At 33.5% G+C, this 24,780-nt stretch overlaps 1 protein-coding gene across 7 annotated transcripts in view; it reads right to left on the bottom strand.

The window, feature by feature from the left end:
* The window catches only part of NFIB (nuclear factor I B), a 233,137-nt gene that overhangs the window by 2,927 nt on the left and 205,430 nt on the right, over window positions 1–24,780 (bottom strand). For 4 of the 7 annotated variants that reach the window (XM_054689684.1, XM_054689685.1, XM_054689687.1 and 1 more), the window contains one exon: window positions 1–3,587. This exon is cut by the window's left edge and continues 2,927 nt beyond it. In XM_054689684.1, the coding sequence (XP_054545659.1) occupies window positions 3,570–3,587 (18 nt within the window). In that variant the 3' untranslated portion in view covers window positions 1–3,569. Of the gene's footprint in view, window positions 3,588–16,992; window positions 17,082–24,780 lie in introns of all 7 variants that reach the window. The other 3 variants (XM_037494564.2, XM_037494563.2, XM_054689686.1) reach the window with 1 other exon arrangement.

Raw genomic sequence — 24,780 nt, 5'->3', positions numbered from 1 at the left:
ATATAGTAGTATTTTCAATAGTTTTATCTCAAAAGGAAAGGAGAAAAAAAAAAACGATTTCAAAAAAAAAAAAAGCAACACTTGAACTAGGCCTTTGTATTCAAGAGGCAGGCAGGAATACACACAGTGTGTAACTTAGTTAGCCAGAACTGCTCATTCACTGGCAAAAAAGAGAGCGAGTCTGCCCTTAAAAAATACTGCATGTCCTGTGAGGTTGATTAGTTCACCTAGTAGGTCAAAACAGACAAGGAGAGCTTGGCTGAGATGATCTGTTGTCTACCAAGGCAAGGATTACAGAAATGACCGGGACTTCCTCTGGAACCTGTGCTGCTAGGATCCTGCCGTGCTATTCAGCAGTTGGACTATCAAACTGAATGAGCTCATCAAACACAATTCTCAGGCTCATAAGCATTGTTCTAAAGTATTCGTTATTAAATGATATGCTGTGAGAACAATGGATAGTTTATTTTATTAGGTCATGGCCTGGGAGATATGGGTTGGGGGACTCCTCAAGGTAGCCCCTCAGTGTCACTAATTTTGACAGATTTTCCTTGGAGTAATGAATTTCCTCATTGGGACTGGGGGCTGGTGGGTGGGAGGGCAAAATAAAACCAGTCTCCTTCCATCTTCTAGCCCTCAGGGAAACTAGATCAAATACACACACACACACACATATATATATATAAAATATATATATATATATATATATATATATATATGCACACTTGAGGTACCAACCCTTTTTAAGGTCCCATCATCATCTAATAGGCTTAATTTATCCACAGGAAGATTAATTTTTTAAAATTCTGAATTTTCCTTCTGCTCCGGTTTGCAAGGGCAGGTAACATGAAAATTTAAGATTGATTTTTTTTTTTTTGTTCCCTAAAATTTGAACTTTCATTTTTAATCTATAAGTCTAAATACATTTAATAATAGCAACCCTCTGTTCAATCTTCAGGATATACTAAAAAAAAAAATCCAAGCACACTGCCATCCATTTGAAATAGTGAGTCACAGGTAAATCATACACTATCTTTAATGAAATGAATAAATGGGGAAGAGAAGTGGTGGAGAAAGAACAGAGGAGCACTCCCTCCTATTGGGATGACGTTTCATACAGGAGAAAGTCATACTCGTGTGTTCAACTCCCAAAGCATGAAATACCCACGATGTGGACATTTCAAAGACTATCTCTGCCAAATATGAGACAGGCTCACTCTCCACTGTTGATCCACAACTTGCAAGAATCACCACCACCAACAAAAAAATGATAAAAGACAGTTTGTTTTAAGCCAAGTCTGCCTCCAGAAGAATGTTTTGTGTTTGCTTGTTCTTACTATGTTTGTTGTTATGAACACCAGAAATGAGTTCAGCTTGCACCCCAGGTAGGAAGTTAGAGAAGGGGGAACCTGTGTAAGTTGAAGTTTGTCACAGTAGGCAGAACAGTCGCTTTGCAGCCCAGGCCCATCTCAGGGTGCACTGCTTCACAGCTACACTGTAAAGTGTTAAAAATCCTCCCACCCACCCCAGAATATATATATATGTATATTAAAAAAAATCCCCTGTCCATCTCTCAGTACACAAAAGGACCTCATCACACTGCAAAAATAGCAGTACCCACTTTGGTCAATTAAAACAAACAAACAAAAAAAAGCATACATTATTTTTTTTAAATCTGTGTACTTACCTATAATAACCAATACAGCTAAAAGCACTACCTACATAGGCAAAACTTGGTATTGCATAATTCGTATAAATTTGAAACCCCTCCCCCCCAAATATTAATTGGAAGATGAAAAACATGAAAGGTTAATAGAAAAAACACCAAAATACTGAAAATATTGCTGGTCGATTACAATTTTTAAGCGGCAACTATACACAGCCATGATATGCTTTATAAATGTGAGATAAAGGTATAACTGTCTAAAAAATCCATGATGTCACACATTTTTCTTCGTCTGGAGTACAAAATATTTTGTCATAAAAATGGTAAAGATTTAAAATGATAATAAATGCAGCAAAACAAGTGTAGTGATGTCACTTTTTTGTGTTTTTTTTTTTTGTTTTTTAGATTTCAAGGCAAGGCACGTAATGTGGACATTATATCTTCGTGCAAATTAGGATTACTGGAAAGAGTATTTTTAATTAAAATTTTAAGAGACATAGAGGCAAAATGTGTCTGCCCATGCACACTACAGATCTGTCAATACAAGAAATTTGTTGAACAAGGCTAATGTCTGAAAGCACCATGCAAGTTTTCAGCACCCTGATTACATCTGCTTCCTCAAGAGTGCATTTTATATCCTACACCCTGGCGTTCCCAGTTTGTAAACTGTTAGCTTTACCCTTGTGACATGGATTTGCCTGCCTCTTTGTCTCTATAATGCAGATTTTATAGAACCTTTTGTATACCCTATGGGTTCTTGATGCAACCAGTAATTTTAAATAAATAAATTCTACCTCCAAGGAGGCTGCAGCTAAACCAACATAAGTGCTGTGTTTTCATTAATTTTTTTTTTTCTCAAGCACATGATTTGTCTTGATTTAATGCCTTTTTAATGCCCTCAAAAACTGAGGGGAAAATAAATTCGTTCAAAATTATTTTAAATTCTTTTTAATCCCCTCAATTTAGAGTCCAAGGGCTGAAGGACTTATAATCATGATTCCCCTTTAGATATAAATTTATAAATTGCACTTGCCTCTGTTAAGTGTTTCTTTTGTGGGGAAAATATTATATTAATTTTTACTGTTGCATGCAGAGATAACACTTCACCTACATAGAGGCATTTCTTCCATAGAGCCTTTGTGTTCAAACTGTTTTTTTTTTTTTTACCTTTTTTCTTTTTTCCTTTTTTTTTTTCTTTTTTTTTAAGATTTCAAACTGGGTTACACACTGGAAAAGGCTGGGTTAAGGGCCAAAATTTAATAAATCTGTACTGATAACTAAAGGCTACAGAGATTTTATATATATATTTTTAACTTTTAGAAATCAGAGTGCTTATAAAATGGCTGGCTCATGGCTCCGTCACCCAGCACCTCTGATGCCGCCTCCTAGCCTTCGTTGGTGAGATAACCAGGAATAGTGATTCCATGCGTAAACAACAAGAATACTAAACCAATAAAACTAGCTTATCATGCAAATATTAAGGCATCTAGAAAGTCAGTTAAAATATATTGTCATAGAGACAGAACATCTATTTCCCAGCGGACTTCATGTAACAAAGGCTACGTTGCAGGGGCTGCGATCGATCTACCATCAGTGAAATATCATCGACCCTTTTTTACGTCATTACAGTTTCAACCTTAAGGGAATTAGTGATTGTAAGTGCTGCAATTGCTGGTCTATTATCTTCTTTCTTCAGTTTCTTTCCTTTCTCCCTTTTTTGTTTTGTCCAGTCTTCCTCAGTTCCTTTTTAAAAAAAAAAATTCTTAAACTACTGTTGTATTTCATTTTCCCTCAGTTGCTCGTTTCTGCTTGAAGGAAAGGTTCTCCGATTATGTTCAAACCGTAATTTTGGACATTTGCCGGTAGGATGGGTGTCCTATTTGATACTTGGAAAGGAACCAAGCTAGCCCAGGTACCAGGACTGTTGAAAGGAGAGGGGCAGAAGGAAGGAAAGAGAAAGAGAAAAAAATACAATGTTAAAATATACAATATTAGAAATATAACTTCCATAGGCATCAAATTACTACTATAACTTTTTCCAATACTTTAATATGAGATAAACATGTCAACTTATACATATTATACATGTATAACTACATGCTCTACTTTCATGGAAATTAAAACTAGCTGTGAAACAGAAAAACCTTGGTTGAGGCTCATACTCAATTATTAAACTTTACACAATTGAAGATATTATTCCTAAAATATTTAATCTACTTCTATGTAAATACAATATGATTTTTATAAGATTAAAGAAAATGAAAGCAACAAACCTACATTAGTACATGATAGTTTGCCAGTTCTATTCTGATCTTGTTTGACTTTAATTCCAAGCAATTCATTGAAAAGATGAACTTCAATATTATACCTGCCTCTCAGTTGAATACAATTAAAAGGTATAATGGAAGATATTTTTTTTCCTCACAATAAGAAGAAATGCACTTTTCAGGAAGGCTAGTATATAGTATATAACTTGAAATGCTGACACCAGAAGCCTGACATTGCTTGTCCCTCCACATCATTCATGCTACATCTAAGCTGCTCTGAGTCTGGGGAGTTAGTGGGGGTAAGTGGGAGGAGCACTGGAGCCTTAAGAAGACATGCTTGTTCCTCTCCAACCTGCTCCAATTTCACCTATGTTGGATTTGGGGTTATTTTATATATATATTTGAAAAACAGTTCTCTAACTGCTACTAGAACAATCTCTCACTAAACAAGTATTATAGGGAAAAAATAATATCAGATCTACATATCATAAAACACTCCCACACTATACAATTTGGGGTATACCTAATGCAACAAGTTGAATGTCAACTATGTAACAGCTGCATAGATATCGAGAACCAAGAAAACAGACAATTCCAAACCAGGTTAGTCTTGGTTTGGCATGGAGACAAATTTCAGTATTTGAAATTTAATTTCATACCCCTTTCTTTAGTTTTAAAATCATCAGGTAAGATAGATATTTATTATTGTAGCTACCAACCTAGATATTCTCCTTTTTTTCATACTGGAATTACAAGGGTACAGAAAACCTTATGGGATATTAACTTCAAGGAACAATTTTGTCTCAAAATAAATAAATTAATAAAAAGCTTATATTAAAAATAATTCTATACATAACTTCTTTTACTCTGGTAATGCCTCTATGTAAAACGTGGTTTGTTGCTACATTTCTAGGTGTCTATTTCTGAATATTTCATGAGAAAAAGTTCACAGTGACCTTTTATGCTCAAGGGATTTTACGATTAGATTATGAGCTCCATGATAGCAAGGTTCATTGCTCTTTTGCTCTTCATCTCATATAGTAACTAGCACATGGTAGATGTTCACTAAATTTTTAGATAAACAAAGCAATTAAGTATTCCAAATCACAGTCGACTATGTATTTTTAAAAAGAACTGCTCATGATCACATATTTTTATGAAGTGATTTGGACCCCTGGAAAAGAATACAGGCATCTTTGATTTTATAATTAGAGATGTTTAGCATTAATAAAAATTAATGATGCAGGAAGGGTCACATTCAAACTAAAAAGATATGTTCTCATTATCTGACAAAAGTCACAATTCTAAAGAAGAGTTGTTATTGAGACTAAGAGAATGATTTTCACGTATTTCTCTCTTCCTGTATACATGGTAAACAATTATTTCTGTGCTATATACCATTTGATTGGGGAAAATGTTCCAAGATTCATCAAGAAACTTACTTTCCACTATCCTTTTACACAGCACTATTACAGTATTCATTACTTCATATCATAATCATCTGTATCTATGATTATTTTATTGAGTTCACAAAGTAAGTGACCTCATACATTTTTATAGAATTTGGAAATAGTTGATGTTAATTACTTCTATAAAAATAAAATAATTGACAAAATTTATATTCTTTATTTTCACCTGAAATAGGAAGCATATATGAATAAAGGACTATCTCAAGTTGATAATCCTTGTCAGTAAAAGACAACACCAACAACAAGCAAGTTGCTTCAAAAATCAAAATGAAACCCAATTAAAGAGGCTCTAGAAAGTCATTTAGCACTTGCATACTTTAGGAATATAAAGTATATTTTAGTTATGAAAATAGATGTAACTCCTTTATTGTAGAAATCTACCTATTAGTGGTAGAAAAGGCAAGAATTCAGGGTTGATTTTGCAATCATTTTGTTATTCACTGCTTTAGAAGAGACATGTATTATTATTTTTTGGAAGCTGCTCAATAAAAATAAATTCATGTTAGTGACTAACAGGGGTCCTGCTGCACAGTATCTAACAAATTCAATTTAGATGTTTATTTGAACCTTTCAAAGCTCGCATCCTACATCATGACCATGTCAAAATTGCAATGTGCAATATATTTGTCAATACTGTTTATGAACCTTTTGGGGGAGATAAATCTCAAACTTTAACACTATGCAGACCCCATATATGAGTTTTACAAGTCTCTTACTGCCAGTTTGCAGGTTAAATTCAGAACTATAAGGTACAGACACTTTTAGAGCTTTTTGGTAGTTCCATTGAAAAAAGTCTGGTAAAACTAATTCAAAGATTATAACAAGGATGTTTAGAAAAATGTGTAACCAAACAAAATAACCTATATCATTTAATTTCAAAAAGACAAGCAATGCCTCAAATTGCATATTCAGGTAGAAATGTAAGAGTGCTTTTTACATATCTAAATCTCTAAGTATAAATCAATGCCAATGAACATCAGTATGGGTAAAATAAACACACATAGTCATATTTATTTACATGTAAAACTAGTTAGATATAATATGATTAACAGCTTTAATTCATAATGGATTGAAAATTATGTGAATAATCTTATGTCCAATCCAATAATTTGCTCCTCTGTCTAGTAAGAGACATGAGTATAATTGAAAGACTTCAGAATATTTAAGTTCAAATTAAACTACTTCATCAGTATAGTTCCAAGAATGCATTTATTTTGTTTCATTAGTAAATTTCATTACCATTTTCCATTGCCAAATCATTATTTTTTTTAGGCAAACAGAAAATGAGTGTGACTGAAACTTGAAAGCATATTTTAGCAAATATAAGTGGGCCTTACCATTAAATAAAGAAAAGAATGTAAGTACTTTGTAAACAATCAGACACAAAAAATAAGCACAAACAATTCTGATAGTACCTTAACAACAAAGCAGAGTGACTTCTACTCTAAGGATAAAATGCAATATTTCATGATTAACAAAACACATGGGTTAAATCAAAGTTCCAAACTAATAAATGTCTGATATGCTGGATACATTCTCACACTTTTTTTGACCAAAAGTATGAAGAGGCTGCCCCAAAAGGGAAGAAGCAAACAAATAAATTGATCTGAAGCTGCATTAATGATCCTGCTTCTTTTTATGATGATCAGACTACTTCTGAAGCACTGTGACTTCCTTTAAGTATCATTTTCAAGAGCAACAGACTCTGACATTTTGGGGGTGAAGAAACTCACCAAATCATGTCATTCAAGGAAAGCTAAAGGGGAGACAGGGAAGATATTATAAGAGTTGAATTGGAAAGAAATGCAGGTTTCTTCCATACGGTTCAGACTGACAGAATTTTCACAAAGGGAGAAACTTCTAGAAGATAACCATGCTGAGGGACTACTATAAGCATGGTACCGTATTTAGTGTTTTACATATGCTGCATCACTTATCAATTAATTCTCTCAATGAACTCTTGAAATTATTGTCAGCAACCTATGTCACAGGAGAGGATTTTGAGAGGTCAAGGAGGTCAAGAAACAGGCCCAAAGTTACCCACATAGACCTCAGATGTCAATCAGTTCTATCTGATTCCCGTGGTCCTTGGTTTATGTTTATACTGCTATCCTGGGAAGTTAGACATTGCCCCAACATTGGAAAGAACTTTGAACTGAGTTTTCAAAAGGCAAAACATACTTGCTTCTAGAGACAGTAGCTTTCCCGCATCTCACACAGCTGGGTGATAGATAACCTAGCTGAAGTAGCAATAGACTTGTGCTTAGAATGTGTCTGGTCTGGGTGCTAGGCCATGAGATTTGAATGTATCTATCTCCTCTGAAAACAAATCTAGTTGAAGTTCTATAGAACTTAAAGGATTAAGGGGAAAGAAGACACTCTACTTCTTCCTTTAAAAAATGGATTGGATAAAATAGTCTTTGAGTCTACAAGGAGAAAATAGACTCTCATTCTTTTTTTGGTTTTTTTTTTTTTAATGTCTATTCAGGTCCTCTTTTTTTTTTTTTTTAAAGATTTATTTATTTATTTATACAAGCACTGGGTACAGTCAGAAGTGCGGAGAGGTGAGAGAATTCACCAGAGCCAGAGCAGGGAGCAGAGCAGGCAGAAGGACCGAAGTACGCTGCTGAGGGGAGCAGCGGGCGGCAGGAGAGGTCTGCGCGCCTTGTGGGACCCTCCTCTGGTGACCGGGGAGCAGCCGGGAATTGAACCAGTGCTGCAGAGGCTGCAGGCAGCTTCGCAACCCAGCGCTCAACCGCTGAGCCACCGGGGAGGCCTGATTCTCATTCTTTTAATGAAAGAAAGAAAAAGTTGCTCTGGGCAACCAAGTCAATATTTCATGTGCTTTGGAAATTATCAATTCTAAATTGATAATTGGTTCCTTGTTAAGCAAGGAACCAAACAAAATCAGTTTACTTCAACTATTAGTTTTAGGTGATTAAAACAATCACAGCTATTTCAATAATGACAGGATTCAATTTTATTAAGCTATGTTTAAGAGGCAACTCATTTGTTGAACAGTTTATAAAATGTCAAAGTATCCAGTATATTAATATTTTTCAGGGGAATAATAATATTGCTCATTTAGATTTTACATACTGATTTAACCAAATGCCTACCCTACTGACTTCAAAGACTAGGATTCTTGCAAGAAGCTTTAAAGACTATTATACGTATAAAATGCAAAGAAATGGATATATTTGTACATACCTCAACTGTATCAATAGCCATATTACTTACAGATAGCAATAAATATAAGCAATGGCCCAGAAGGAATCGAAAGTAAATAAAATAGATACCTCAATTTAAAAGAAGGAGTTTTCTCAATTCCTTTTATACTATTTTCAAATATCCCCAGAAGGAAAGTCTTTACTTCTTCAGCTAACCATTCCTAACTTTGTTGCCACACTATCAACACACAAATAGCACAATATACAATTTTTCCTATTATTAGCTAAAACCTGCTAATTGGAAAAACCCAAAATTGCAAAAGCAAGCCAACCAAGAGCAGGTTAATGAAACATTCATTAAGTCAGCACTGTGCTCTTTTGGATTGTATGTGGGCTGCTTACTTCAATGCAACAGAGAGTGCAGACCGTGTCTTGCGCAAACACGCTCATTCAGCCCAGTGGGAGGACTATATGAAAGGTATTTAGGTACCCATATATTTAAGAATTATTATATGTTATTATATATTAAGGATATATTTAAGAATTACTGTATTAGAACAAAGAAAATACATTATTTGCTAGCATTTATGTAATGTGTATTATTTGCCAGGTACTATTCTATCAGCTTGACCTACTTCAAAGCTTTTATTCTTCATAAGAAACCTCTGATAAAAGTACCATTAGTATTTTTATTTTATAGATGAGAAAACTGAAAGTTAAGTGTCTTGCCCAACTCATAGTGCTATTGTTGTAGAAGCCAGCATTTGAAGTCTCAAGTGTGGTTCTTGGATCTGTGTTCTTACCCACGACCCTTCACCTCACCTCCCTCTTTGGAAAGACACTTTACTTTTATCATTAGACATGAATGTATATTATACCTGAATTACATAAGAGATTATATGAGTTGAGGTTCATATTACTTAGTTATACCGTAATTCCCACAGAAATGAAACTCTTGAGTTCAAACTTCAACATAAATAACTGCATTTCATTTATCCAATTTCAGATACTTTTCAGCTAAATGCAGTATTTGCCTTTGTGTGTGTGTCTGTGTATACACATACAGATGTGGCTGTATGTCAATAATTTGCTGGTTGGGTTCCACTTCAGAAGAGGCTAGACTTAGAAGAGAGACATACCAAGTCCCTTGCACAGGTCTTGAGTTTCTTCGATTTATTCCCCCCATCTTGAAAGATCATTATTGCCATCTGAACGATCCTATTTGCATGCAAGATGATTTCTAATGATTATTACTATTTGTAATAATCTGTATCAGAAAGCTCCCTGGCCAGCTCTTACCTGAACTGCAAAAGTACTCTTGTGGGCTCTCTGGGAAACACCAAATATCATAAACTGCAGGTGGCTCATGGAATTATTCTAACTGCAAGCAATAGCACTTCACAGTAATGAAAAAGAAACATATTTGTTTCTTAACTAAGTAGGTAAATAGCTTCTTTATTGCTACTCCTTGGGGACCAACAGTTTTGAAAATAACATATCAAAACGGTAGGCCATCAAACCTCATTACTTTATATTCAATTGTTTCAGATGTGTTTTATTATTGGGGCAGGCTGGATTGAACATTAACTTTTACCATGTGCCAGTGCCAGCATCTTCTAAGCAAAATAATGGCACATGCTGGTGAAATATTTTATAGAATAAAGGGCAGAGGGCAAGAAGGGTCCTGGTACATGGGATTAAGTGCAGCTCAATATTAAAAGTGCTTACCAAAAAAAAGTACTTATAATGAATGCACTCTTAGTAAAAGACTTCCAAAATTCTAGAAGACCTTTCAATAAGACAATCTATCTGCTGAAAAGTAATAAAAACCTCATTTCCTTACAATGTTTACTTTAGACATAAGGGGGAAAAATCTTCCCCTAAATAGGTCAAATTAAATAGATTTTTTTAAAAGTATGTATCATCTTTTTTTAGAACTGAAAATGAAAGATAGAGAATTATTATTAAAATGACTAATTGTAAATAAATTACAGTACACACATATACATATGTAACAACTTATATAGCTGTGGGAGGTTTTAGCCAATTAAAAAAATATAAAATTATCAGGCACAAAGTAGTTATTTGATCTCCTCCCACAGACTGTATCACTGCAGAGAGCCCTGCAAGTTGATTTCCATCCTCTTTCTCTAGTCTATTCCTCTCTATCCCTGGGCTCCTTTTCAAGGCTATTGTTACAAGTGCTACTGCTCCCCTTATTAGCATATGTGCCTCTTCGAAGGCAGACAAAATTCTCTACAAAAATCATGCCTCCAAAAAGTCCCTTTCACTAGAGAAATTCACCAAGGCATACTATATTAAATAGAATTGTAAGTTTTATACAAAAATAAAAGAGATTCTGTCCCAAGTGATTTCACTTAAGAGGAAAAAATCAGTGTTGTTTGCACAGTTTCATCTCTAAATGACAATTTATTTGTATCAGAATCAGAAGCATAAAATTATGAAAGATTAAGGTTCTTAAGCTATGCCGGCCACTCTGTTCACACGGCAAAAAAAAAAAAAAAATCTTTCTTCATATAAAACAAGAATTAACAAAGGAGAGTATAATTGTAACTTTCACAAATATCCGACTAGTCACAATTTGTGTTCTTCAATTTCTTGAACTTGAATTGGCTTTTTATCTTTTTCCTTCCCTAGTTTGCTGTGATGTTCATTATTATATTTACTCATTTATTTGATTTGTTGCTTAAGTAAATATGATGAAAAGTTCACTGGATACCTACTAAAAGCAAACCTGAAAACAATAAAGGGTGGGTTGACTGCTGGAGGCGCTGATTTCTTAGGGGCTCAATACACATGCGAGTATGTAAATGTGAATCTTTACATAAGGGAGGTGTTTAATATACTTCTTTCATTGCAAAGGGTTAATCAGCAAGGTTTACATTAGGGAATTTTCTGAATCAAGCTCCTCCCTCTCCCTTCGTGCTGCCAAAAATCATCTGACAGGAAACGTAAGATTAAGTTTGTCCTACCTAAGTGAACAAAGAATGCTCTGAACAGGCCACCGGTTTACTGCAGAGCGGGAACTTTTCTAATCCTGTTGGAATCTGCAGTGCTGCTCAGAAAATATCACGGAAAAAGTTGTTTTCTTTCCTCCAACATCTTGTCTCTGGATCATCTCATTTTGGCTGCACTGAAAATCCTGCTGCTTCTCCTATAAAGGTTAACTTAAAGCTCCAAACATAATCATGTGGAAAATGGACATTATTGATTCCTATGGTCCATTGTTCCCCCATCCTAAGTCCCTGAAGTTCAAGTTCAATCTGGAATTACATCATGTCTGGTTTCTCCTGGTTACCAGACGGCTTGAGACGTGACCACAGCTACAGAAAAAACAAACAGCCTTCTTCACGCTTCGGCTCCCCTATCGATTCAAACGTAAACTTTTTTTCTTTCTCTCAAGTATGCTTCAAGTATGGAGCATGGTTAATTTAGAGATTAAGTTCCAAATTAGATTATCTAATGGCATCTTAATGGATTGCTGACCCATTTCCTGTGGGATGGCAGCATGCAAGTCTGGCTGGAATACAATTAATTTCTTAGGAAGTGTTCTGAAGAGTTTCCTAGATAAAAAGGAAACGCTGTGTTGTGCAAATCTTTCTTTATAAATGGAGAAAGTTAGGCAAAACTACAACAAATCCCAATGTATTTTTCAACAGCCAGATTACAGATACTGTGTGTGTGAAAACCATATTGAGGTCATATTAAAGAATGGTAACATGTTTAGTTTTGATTTCCTAACAGGTGCAAATAATTTTGGTGAGGCAGGAGTAATTCTTCTGAATAAAATGTTCACATACAAGGAGCAACACGAGTAAGCAGACCTGTTACCAAACAATGGTCATATGTAATTTTGGCATTTGCAATTATCCTTCTAGAATTTAAGATTTTTCAATTCATCTACATTATCAGCATTTCTATCATAGTCCCAGAGTGGTGCTAGTGGCCCAGAATGTTGTGTAAAAAGTTGAGCATTTTGAACACACTTTAGAGCTGACAACTGAAAAGGAAATTCAGCACTCTGAGAATAAAGCTCCCCCCAGGAACTCCAGGAACAACCCAGCTGTTGTACTGTAGTTATGTGTCAAGATAACAAACTGAGAGCAGGAAATGCTAACCTAGTGGATTCATAGGGATGGTCTAAGTGTAATGTTGAAAGTTAACTCTTAACACTACCTAACAATAAGACACATAATTTCCCATATTTATCATGCATGTGCCATAAGTATACACGTGTATGTGTTTCTGAAGACACACATATGACACACATACGCATATATTTACAAGCAAACATGATTTGCACCCCATAGAGTAAAGATTATTTTAAAGGATTCGTTCTTTAATAGATTGGGTAGGCATATCTTACAAAAAAAAAATTTTACAGGCAAAGCAACAAATATCGTGAATGACAGAGGACAGTGTTAGGGTTAGATGTATGAAATGAATGCTATTACTCCTTCTTTGCCCTTCCTCTCCTGACCCACCAGATCCAAATAATCTTTACTGGCTGCTAAATTTCTCCTGGGAAATCAAGCAACTCTCTAGAACTGCAGTAATAAACGACAATTTCTTACAAAAACATGTGTAAAGGAACTACAGAATGAAGTATTCAACTCATAGAAAGGAACTGCTAACACATGTACATGGAAAATAGCTGATAAAAGTCTCTTTGGTGCCACTCAATTATGGCATCAGCAGAAACACAAAAATCCTTCCAATTATTTCACTAAAATCTTCATTTATTCATTATTTCAGAGGCTGAGCAAATGGTTTGTGTAAACATATCCTTCGGTAACACGCGCGTGTTTATTTTAGCCATCTGAAGGCTTCTTCTATGTTTATATAAGCCATCAGACACATACAGCCACTCACTTGTGGCTTTGCCTTTTCTTGAAAGGGGTGAAGGGGGAGAGGAAGGAATGAAACAATAAATCCAGTTTCTCTTTTGCATAAAGCAACCCCTCCAATGTTTTAAAATAACATGTTTATATTATTCTTGGATTGTCCTTCGGCTTTCTTTTTCATTCAATTATATTGCTCTTTCATATTTGATAGTACAAGTTATGTTCTGGCTAGTGCTTCAAGAAAGAAATCCAGTTAGGGAGTGAACTGCGGTATTTGTTTATACCCACATGACTCACATGAGCAACAATGTCATTTGTCCACAGAGGAGGAGCAGCACAGACACAACAGTCCTGGGTATAGGCAGCAAAGGAACAGCATGAGCAACGCACACCTATTACCCTCCTCAGAGCTGAGCCCCTCCTGCCTCAAACCCAAGTGAGCCCTTCAGCAATAGAGTTCACTCTGAGTTAACTGCAGTACCTGGCCTTTGGGTTAGAGGTAAAATTTCAAGGTGCAAGTAACTCAACTCCTCCCTGTCCCCATGCTCCTGCCACCCTCCCACCCCACCCCCCACACAAATGGCTAACAAATTTCTAAGGTCAAAACAACAAAACACCTTCAGGGTCCCAACCTAATGAGTCTGTGAAAACTTTCCAAAAGAGTAAGCTTTGGTTCCTAAGGGAATGTTTACATATTGGGGGTGGGGAGAGGAAATCTAGTTTTGATTACACTTGCACAGCTTCCATGGCACTGCCATTTTCAGTCCCTAAAAAGGAGCTACAATTGACATGGAAACACCTCTACAGAAGGGCTGGTATAAAGCAGAAAAGGGGGCAGCCAGGGATAAGTGACTGTAGGAGGAAAGTAATGGCCACAATTAATAATCCAAACAAAATGGAACAAATTGAAACCAAAATATCCTCTGCTTTGTGTGTTTCTACAAGGTCTCTAGGGATTGCTTTTTGTTAAAGACAAAAAACAACCACCATACCAAAAATAACCTGATATCTTCTGTATTCTGTTAAATAAAGGCAAATTATTTAATTTACTGGCTGAATAGTTCTACATTTCTCATACATTAGCAATTTATTCAGATCATTTTGAAGTTGTAGTAGTGCGCTGAAGATTTGAAGTGGCTAGTATCTGCTTTAAAAGTAGCAGTATTACAGACATTTATGATTTCGTTTTCTGATATCCTTTCTAGAAAGAACAAGCAAATAATTAAGTTTCAAAAGTAACCACAGGGCACAAACTGTAAACCATGAATAAATTATGAATATGTTGTGCCACAGACATGCCTATTTGCATTATTAAGGATGGATTCTATGTGGACTTTTGGAAAATGTAACAAGTCTAATTGCTTACTTAATTATATTTATTCTGAACTATATGATACTTAAAGAACTGTGAGCATCATATAAGAGATTCAATAAGTACCTGTGGAATGTATGCACATGACACCACCATTATCAACTGTACCTTCTGAATCTTCATAAAAAAGAAGGAAACAAACCCAAAGCTACCTTGTAAAAGCTGTTGGGAGCATTAAGGCCATTCTACATATCATCACCTACTTATCAAAAATTTTTCACTATTTTTTAGAAGGAAAAGAAACCTTAAAATGAATATGAATGTTTTCTGACTTGTTATGATATGAAACTCATTATCACACCAATTTTTCACTAGGAAGGGGATTTGTAACATAAGCAGCGCTCTCTCCTAAAAACTGAATTTTCTCATCATGATTAATTTACTACAGTCAAGCATTCTATTGTGATTTATTATTCACTCACCTTTTCCCTTTTTTGGAATATCAATTTTTGATTAAAAATTTTATAGGAACTAAGTGCATTTGTATTTTAAATCTCCAACAATTTATATCCTTATTTGGTGTTCATGTACTTTACAGGTGCTAGCCTAGTTTAGAGAAGTAAATGTATATCAGTAATCCAGCCATTTGGAATTCTCACAGTTTTAGCCAAATTTAAATACATGAGTACAAGTCATTTATTTGTAATTCTTGTGAATGCAATAAGATTTGTATGTAAACATGAACCAATTTGCTAACTGACAGAGCATGGAATATAAGTAAGTTATCTAATAAGAATTAAATCCCAACATGGTAAATGAATCCAATTAAATTAATTAAAATATATATTAATTAAATTATTTAAATAAGATATTTCATTAAGTTTAATTAATACTTAGTAATTAAGACTATTTAAGTAAGCTGCTTTCATTGGGTTTACTTCTTTTATATATATACACACACATATATAGATGTATATATGTGTGTGTATATATACATATATATATTTTTTTTTCAACCCCAAATGGAGGAGCAATGTATGCTTCTCGGGAAAAAAACATCAAAATATGTAGAAAAGAATAAATTTTAAAGTAGATGTTGTATCCATCATTAAAAAGAAGAAAAATCATATTGTATTCATTTTAAGTAGTGTATTAATAAAAAGGCACCATTGGGGAAAAAAGTCAATTTGACAGTTCAAATACCAACTGCTTTTATTAGTTTTTACCCAAGTAAACATGGATATTATTAATCTCTCTACTCTTTAGCAGTCTCTATCAAGCAACATGGAGATGGGGGTGCCCACTTACAAGGTCTATCTGAGTATGCACTTTTCTCTTAGGTACTTTGAGAAAAGAGAGGTTTACAATCAAGCAGGGTTAGGATATTGTTGGCTTTAATTTTGGTGAAGTCTTTATGGATTAACTCTTTCTTTCTGTGAATTTTCTGTTATTATATAAGCCCAAACCATGACTTTTAATTATTTGTCAATTTGACACAACCTGTTATTTATTAAAATAATACATAAGAAGCTGACTTAGCACTTCTTTCTAAAACCAACAAGAGACAGTAATCAGAACTAGTTTTGAATATGAAGTTTTAGAATAATGTTCTTAGCCAACCAAAGAAACTTCAGTCATCAATGATTAATATCAATGTATAATCAGAAATTAAAACTTCATTTAAATTATTTCTCTAGCTATTGGTTTCAACCATCTTTTGACTCTAAAATTTGAGTGCTAATAACAGTTAAATGGAGAAAGTCAGAAGAAAAATTTCAAATTCTTCCAGCTTCCCACATCTGACAGGAATAAATGAACAGTAATGACTTAAAGTTAACAGTAGAGGAAAGAACTGAAATGAGAAGTTATAAAGTAAAAACCCAATACTTCATTCTCAGATAGCTAAAATATCTTCCCTAAAACTGTGATTTCATTTCCTTAGGTCCTAAAATCTGTCAAATCCCCAACCCTCCCCACCCCCACCCTGCAAATATTATAAATTGCTTAAAACATTTGACAGCACTTACAAATTCCAATGACAATTAGCATATGCTATAGTCGATAATTAATTTGAAGTTCATTTACATAAGAAATAAAAGGAAGAGGGTAGAGAAAGAGGGATGGTATAGCCAAAACAACTATATTTTTAACATATATTTTCTGTAAAGCTAGTTTAAAACAAACACTATAGCTCATGTAATTTTTAGGTGTAAGTGTAGGGTTGGAAATAATTAAAATGTTACCTTTGCCAAGTAATTCCCAATGTATCCTCACTGGTACTGGGGTATAAATGCCTGCCGTTTTGATTCATGGTCCAGTCACAAATCCTCAGCTGTCAATTGAAACCTAGCAGTCAGATATGGATCGAGCAGTACTACAGATTTTAGTATTTAAATGAACACATGCAAACTAGTACTGTACATGGCATTAACCTTACTTTCCCAAGAGGCAAATTAAAGAAAAGAAAAAAAAAAAAAGCAAAAGAGAAAACCTTACTCTGATAAGCAAAATTCCTAGATTCTTTTTAGAAAAAGCTATTGCAATATGCTTCTCTATGAATTAAAGCATATGAGAGAAACAAATGCTTAGAACATAACAATTAGCCATTATTAGAGTACAAATTGAGCTGAAATAAAAGCAAACGTTAATGTTCAATAGATATATTTTAGAAAGAAAATAAAAAGGCTTTTTTTTAATGCAACATACCAGATCATCTGCACTGAATAAAATAATCAATAACTTTAAGCATGCAGTTTGCAAAACAGAGAAGACATGCAGTTTAGAGGAGAAAGGCCCCACCTTATAAACATTCTCCCTAACTTATTTATGTTTAGAAGCATCAAGGTATTCAGTTTTAGATGTTTACTAATTTTGTTTGATTCAAAGTGGCACTGTTTAGAAAGAGTTGATATGAATTTCTACTTTTATTTTAAACTCAGTAATGGCATTAAAATACTTTACCACATATGAACAGAGTGAGGAATGCACGGAACACAAGCTGAAACAAATTCTTCCCAGATCTCCGAATCATCAGCTCTGCCCTTCACAGACTGTTCAAGTAACCCTATCCAGCACTGTTTGGTTAACAGCTGCCCTACAGTGCTAGCAGATTTATTGAAAAGATATATTGCTTATTTTTATGCTTAAGAAAGTAAACTTAATCTGGCTTTGGGGGGAAACACTAAAAAATCATGATTTTTAATCTTTAGATAGCCATGCTTTAAATTAACTGAATCTCACATCGAAATGATGACTTACAGCAGAGAACTGAACCTTCTTCGCTGAATTTCAATGAGAATTTCCAGAAGATGATGATTGGTGCCAAAATGCCTTTAAACTTACGCTAAATTATTTTAATCATTTTTGATAATTTTGTCTTAAAATAGCTATTGAGAATGTTTACTTTTCCTTTTAGACCCTTGAGTTTCTACACACTCACTCTAAGTAATAGTGATTCTGAAGTCTTAGAAAAAGTTTTTCCTCATTTTCATATAGATATATGAACCTCTAAAAAGACACCTAAAATTTCCACAACACTTAGTATAATTATATTGACATTGCAAATAAAAGTAATCCTATAATTTAAAGAACTGGAAAAAAAGTAGGAAGGAGAGAGGAAGGGAGAGAGGGAGGGAGGGAGAACTCAGCCAGGCTGATAGATATGTAGATTCTGCTCAGCATATATGTCATAAAGAAGCCATAAATCCATAATTAAGTTAAATCAGAACAAAATTTTTCTTAAATTACCATAATACTTGCATAAAGAAGAGAAGATATACTTCATTAGTTTTAAGTCAACAGATAAACTTTATGGCAAGATTTTTTAAAAAGTTCTCAAAATGGATAATCTAATTGGAAATGCAAATGTGACTGGGGCAAAAATTTTGTTGTTAACAGTAAGTAGTTGTCTATTTCAAAATGCACTCCTAAAAGCAGTACTATGAAAACAATCTAAAAATAATTCAAGAAACTTGACTTTGTATAAAGATTACCTTAGGAATCATTTTTTGATTCTATCCTAGTCAACAAAAATCCTAGTTTTGAATCAATTAAATTTTATTAAGAAGGGAAGGATCTACTTCATCAAAACTCATGTTCATTCTGCTAATTATTAAGGTCTGGTTGGTTTCTGTGAGGCTCTGAGGTTAGACTGGAGAAGATTTCAGTAAGAAAAAAATACTTTCACAATGGCAGGTGAACTTAAATATCACTCACTGGTAGGCTGTTTGTCCTAGTGACAGTACAAGAATACGGCATCTCCTTAGACGAACATATATATAAATGGGTTCTTTTTGTTGTTGATGATGTTATTTTTTTGTTATTTGTTTACCAGTCCCCCAAAATGTCAAAAGGGTTCTTTGACCACATGTTAAATGCTTAAAATCTACTTATTTTTGAATATTTCCTTCCTAAGAGTAGTTTCAAAAGAGTTAAAACTAACTGCAGCTATTTATTCATTTTCATACATAATTAAGGAACATGCTATAGGTATATTTTCCCCAAATAAAACAAAATGCTTAAATCTACACAAAATGTTTATTGACTTAATTTAATAATACCTTAAATACCAAAGACTGGGAATGTATTAATTAGTATTGTACTATTTTTATTTCACTTACTGAAAATTTAAAAACAAATATTAAAATAAAATATATCTATTTTTTTAGATTGTGGACAAGCATTACAAATATTTTCAAAAGTTTCAGAGGAGACATATTTATATGTGCTTATATGTTATAAATTGTCTAAGAATCCCTCTTCAGTTTTTTATTATTATTTATTAATTAACTTTCCTCTGCATAAAGCATTTTTAAATTAATAAATTTCCTTTTAAAGTGAATTTTAAAGGTGATACTGTGGATAGTTGGAACAATGAAATAATTAAAATAGAAATCATCTAGTCAGTGAAAACTTTCACCCCACAAATTCCCTATAAAACCATTTTATTTATTTCCAATAAAAACAAATTCCCATTTTTTTCCCTAATAAATTCCCAATATCCAGTAAATCAACTGACCAACATAGTCCTGACTCAACAAATTTTGAAGAAATACCAGGTGATAAAAAGTTAATACTAGGTATACTTAAGCTTCTTTAGGGGGCATGTTAAATCTCGTTGGCATTAGTATATCTCATTATTCCTAACAAAAGTAAATTTTACATTAAGCTTTATATTAGTACAAAATAATAGATGATAATCTTATTTGAAGTAGGGTAGGTTCCTACATTTCTGTCCTGTGAGAGAGTCAGTGTAATATAATTCAACTGTCAATTCTTTTTTTAAAATTAAATATTAAAATATTAAGTGTTCATAAGTATATCTATTTCATGCACATACTTTTTTTTTTTACAAATCTTTAATAACACATGAGTTTTCCAAATATTTTCCTTGAAAAGAGAGGAAATTACTATTTTCTCCATAGTAACCAAACAAAATACTAGGTACAGGTTAGTTCAGAACTACAGTCTGTTAAAATTGTGGATTTGTATGTTGAAGTGGGTAGAAATTCTTATTTTTGTAACAGTAAAGACTTTTCACAAACCTGATCACATGCATATCCTTACAGAAATGTACACTCATAAATAATTTTAACTCTTTGCATGTACCTACCAATATGAAATGAGATTGTCTGGAAAATGAAGGAAATTTTATAGTAGACTCATTATGCCCAGAATCTCAAAAGCAAATAAAAGATGAAGTAAGAAAGATTTTCTTGCATAAAAGCTATAAGTAAAGGGATATGGTTGAAATAGTCCAAATTACTATGAAATAAGTGAAGGTAAAGTTTTAATGAAGGTTCTCAGAATGGAATTCCATAAAGTCTTTGGAATGAGAGCTTCACTCTAGCTCAACTCGAATGAGATAGCTTCAGCAAAGCAAGGTTGGAGATCATCTATCAATAGTTGCCTTCAAAACTTCTCCTAAGGGGAAACACCTAAGATTGGGATCTTTATCTTTCCCTACACTGCACTCAAATATTCATGCAGATAGCCACACAGAATCAATATTGTCTGTGATTCCAGAATCAGAGTTTGTTTATTCCAATGAGGGCCCTCCATTGTTATTAACAGGGGGGGTTTGTTGACTGCTTAGCGATTTGCTTTTGGAACAAAAGAAAAGAAGGTAAGCAAAATGTTCTACATTGTTGGACTCAGCAGACAGCCCAAAGCACTAAGGGTCCTCATGATGACAATAGCATTCAGTTGAACCAAAAAACAATTAAACTGTAAACAGAATAATCAACACAGGCAAATTTCACCTTTTCACATTTTTTTTTAAGTTTGCAGTGACTCTCCAGGGATATCTTAAAAGGTATGTTTTATGTTCTTTTAGGTTTCTTCATTTCTCCAGATGGCCTCAAGGAAGCAGATTTTTTGGAGCAAAGGTGCTATTTGGGGTTGGGGGGTGCTTAAAAAGATTAACACTCCAATATTTATACTTTCCTCTTAACTCTTAGATTAGTAGAATTTTATTTTATTACTATTATTAATTGCCTGTCAAGAAGCAAATAATATAGCTTCTGAATGAACAGGATATAGATTTGCTGGACAAGCAAAATGTTCACAAAAACTGTGTTTTATGTGGGACATGTACCATATAAATATATTAAAGATAGTCAAGATCACCCTGGTACCTTAAAGTTACTTCTAATATCAATTTCTGAAACCCATGCTTCATGGTATTTAATTGAATTAGACAGCAGAATTAAGTTAAATGGGTATGTACTGTCTGGGAACTAAGTAAACATGACTGACCATAAATCATAAGCATTAGAAAATGAGAGTTCTTTTTTATTTTTTTTTAACAGTGGCTACTTAAACTACAAAATTTAAAGTTTCAAGGGAACTTGGAGGTCCTATAGTTCAACCTCTTCACTTTTCTAAGGTAAAGATACAGGACAGGAAGACTACAGAGTTGTCCAAGGTCAGACACCCCTAATTGCATCAACACTAAAACCAAACCTCCTGACTCCTGACGGCTGGTTATTACCCATGACACCAGTCTGTCAATTGTTTTTTTCCTACCCTACCCTTCTTGTGCAGTCCGAGCATATTAAGTCTAAAGTGTCCATAAATATAACCTTCAGAATTTCCTCTGCTTCCCTAGTTCAACTTAGATCTTTTAAAGTTCCTATTTTCAGAAAAGAAGATATTTTTACCATGTGATTTTGTTGACTGAAATTTAATGTTACAGTAAACATCATTTTATTTTTACATTAATTCAAACAGTTTATCTGGATATTAGCTTTTGATAACCAGTTAAAGTAAGCGAATAATTGAATGGATGATAAAAGACAGGCTAGGTTTTTTGTTTTTTTTTAAGAACTAGCTAAACATTTGCATAGCCATTATTTTGACTGAAACTTCCTTTAAATGTGTTTCCTTTCCAGCTAGCTTATGTGAAAAGTGACCTCTTATCCATTTACATAACTACCCAGAAGTCATGTGATCATGGTTTTACGTCAAGCTGTCAATTATGATAACAGACACAATAAGAACAGCCCAAGTGTTGATAGCCTGCTTCCTGACTGTATTGAAAAGTTTGTTGATAGTCCACTTGTGCCCTTTCAATTGCTTGTCTCTAATAAAAGACTACCTTTCCAGTGTTTTTAATGTACCTGGCGTTGGTTTTGCCATTTGCCAGGACAAATATTATAAAGGGATTTCACTTAATATCTTAGTTAAAAGTTATTCCTATGCACATAATTTCTTAAAAAGGCCATTTGGTATAACAGAAATTTTGTGTGTAATGAAAAGTACTTTCAAATTCTAGTTTTTAAATTTTATCAAGAAATGTGTGGAAAATATTTTGATATAAAGTAGCCCAGTAATTGAAATTGAGATAGTAGCATTATATATAGTCATGCAAGAGATGTAACATGCTAAAGCTCAAGCACCAATAAAATCCATGCAAATGTGATAAGTAATACAAGGACCTGAGCTGATCAGGTCATTCATTCACTAGTTTTAATAGTAAACAGCATTTGTAGTCAAGAGATTTTAATTTTGAGGTTATGAAAATAAGCCTTCTATCTTACATTGCTTACTTTGTTGTCTCACTTAGGAAAGGCAAAATGACTTCCCATTTGTTCACCTAAAATCTCAATTCTGTACCAAATGTTAATATGCACTTCAATAGCTGGTTTGAACAGTGAGCTCTTATTTCCAAACAAGAAGCTTAACTACAAGTTTTTATTTGCAATAAGGGTTTTTTTTTAATTTGTTGTATTAATATATGATAGTAAGGATTTATACTTTTATTATGACCTTAGACTCAAATATAACAGTGATAATGGAATTTATTAAACCTTCTCATATTACCAGACTTTTATGGTAGCAAAGAAAAAAGGCCAGTAATTTGCAAATTCATTATGAGAGACCAAATAATGAATTGGAGCTAATTCAAGAAAGTTGTCTCTTATTAACCATTTATGCAACAATTGTTAGCCTTGATTACAAAATAATTTCTCTATTTTTTAAGCAACATCCAACACTCTGCTATGTGGTTCTCATGTTCTCAAGAGACAAAATCTTAGGAAATGTAGTTCTTCACTGCCTATCATATTGAATGTGCTTAGTGTATTCATGAAGCATAAAGACAGGAAGCCCTGTATTTTACTAAATTTCTGTGAAGTAAGAGAGGCGGTCCTTGACAATTCTTAAATAGCTTCAAATCATAATAAGAAAATTCTCAGCAGAAACTAAAGAGTTCAGTTTGCCAAAGCAGGACCCACAAGTTCTTCAAGCCACCACCATTGTCCAATAGAAAAGTTAAAGAAAGAATGAAGCTTCAATTGAAGTTGTGATTGAAAAATTTTCCCCATGCCAACTGTGAATGCATGAACTAAGCCAATCATTCCAAAGACAGTCTAGTTCCAGACCTGAACAACACTCAAGATTGAGTTAAGAGATAAAAGGAAAACAAAGTCCTGATCACTTAGCATGAGCTGATTATTATGACTAATTAGGATTGTTTTGAATTATCAACTGGTTACACGAATATTTTTAAAATGTTCTCCACGATTATGTAGTTTTATTTTTCAGATTCAAATGAGATATCTTCTTTATAGATAGGTAAAATACCTGTGTCGAAAATATTTCAAGGCACTTAGCAACCACTATTAATCAGTGATAACCATGATAAAAAGCACAGAAACGTATAATTATAAATAACAACTGCATGTGTATCAAGTTAATGGGTATAAAAGCATATATTTTTAGTATTCAGATTTGCCAATATGAATGTATTGCATTTACAAGTGGAATACAGGGTTAGTTTTAATATTCTCCAGGTTAATTTAAAAATGCCATTACCCTTGTGAGTTAGAAATGACTATATTGAGCTCTGTTTTAATGTCACTTTGTGGAAAGATTATTTATAAGAGTCAAAATTTTTCAACAATTTTAAATTTATTGCTAACTCTAATTTATGTAGACTCTATTAGGGTTCTTTTCTAAGAAAAAATAGCACTCAACAATGGACATCAATACTTTTCATAACCTAAAAGGATAAATCTTTATAAAGCAGCCACCAATGAACTAAAGAATGTACCTGGTGACAATATTTATTCTTAAGGGGTCATGTATATTAAAGGCTATGGGGAATGTTTAAAAGAACTCTCTCAGACTAAAACCACTGCCTTTCTAATTTTGAATTTCTCCGAGCTAATATAAAATGATTGATTACCTTTATTTCATGTACCCCTTGATTTTCCTTTTCATTCATCATTGAGTACTTTAAACCAAATGCATTTAGAACCTGCTGCTAGAAGAGTGGTCTATTTTAAATCTTTGTAAAGTAATAAAAGGACACAGTAAATCAATCTCATTTCTGCTGCAGGAAAGAATAACCTTTACTCTACTGAAGTCATTTAAACTATTTCTGTCCCTCTATTCCCTCTATCCCACAGTAAACATAAAATTTCATCTCTCTGATTCTTTTCAAATATGAAAAAATAAAAGTTACAGCTTTTAATGAAAGCCTTAGTTTATATTCCTGTATAGTATGATAAGCATATACATTCATTTTC

This window comes from Talpa occidentalis, unplaced genomic scaffold, assembly GCF_014898055.3.
Source record: "Talpa occidentalis isolate TD23 unplaced genomic scaffold, MPIMG_talOcc4v2.1 talOcc4.7, whole genome shotgun sequence".
NCBI lineage: Eukaryota > Metazoa > Chordata > Mammalia > Eulipotyphla > Talpidae > Talpa > Talpa occidentalis.
This window is presented reverse-complemented; position numbering and strand designations above follow the sequence as displayed.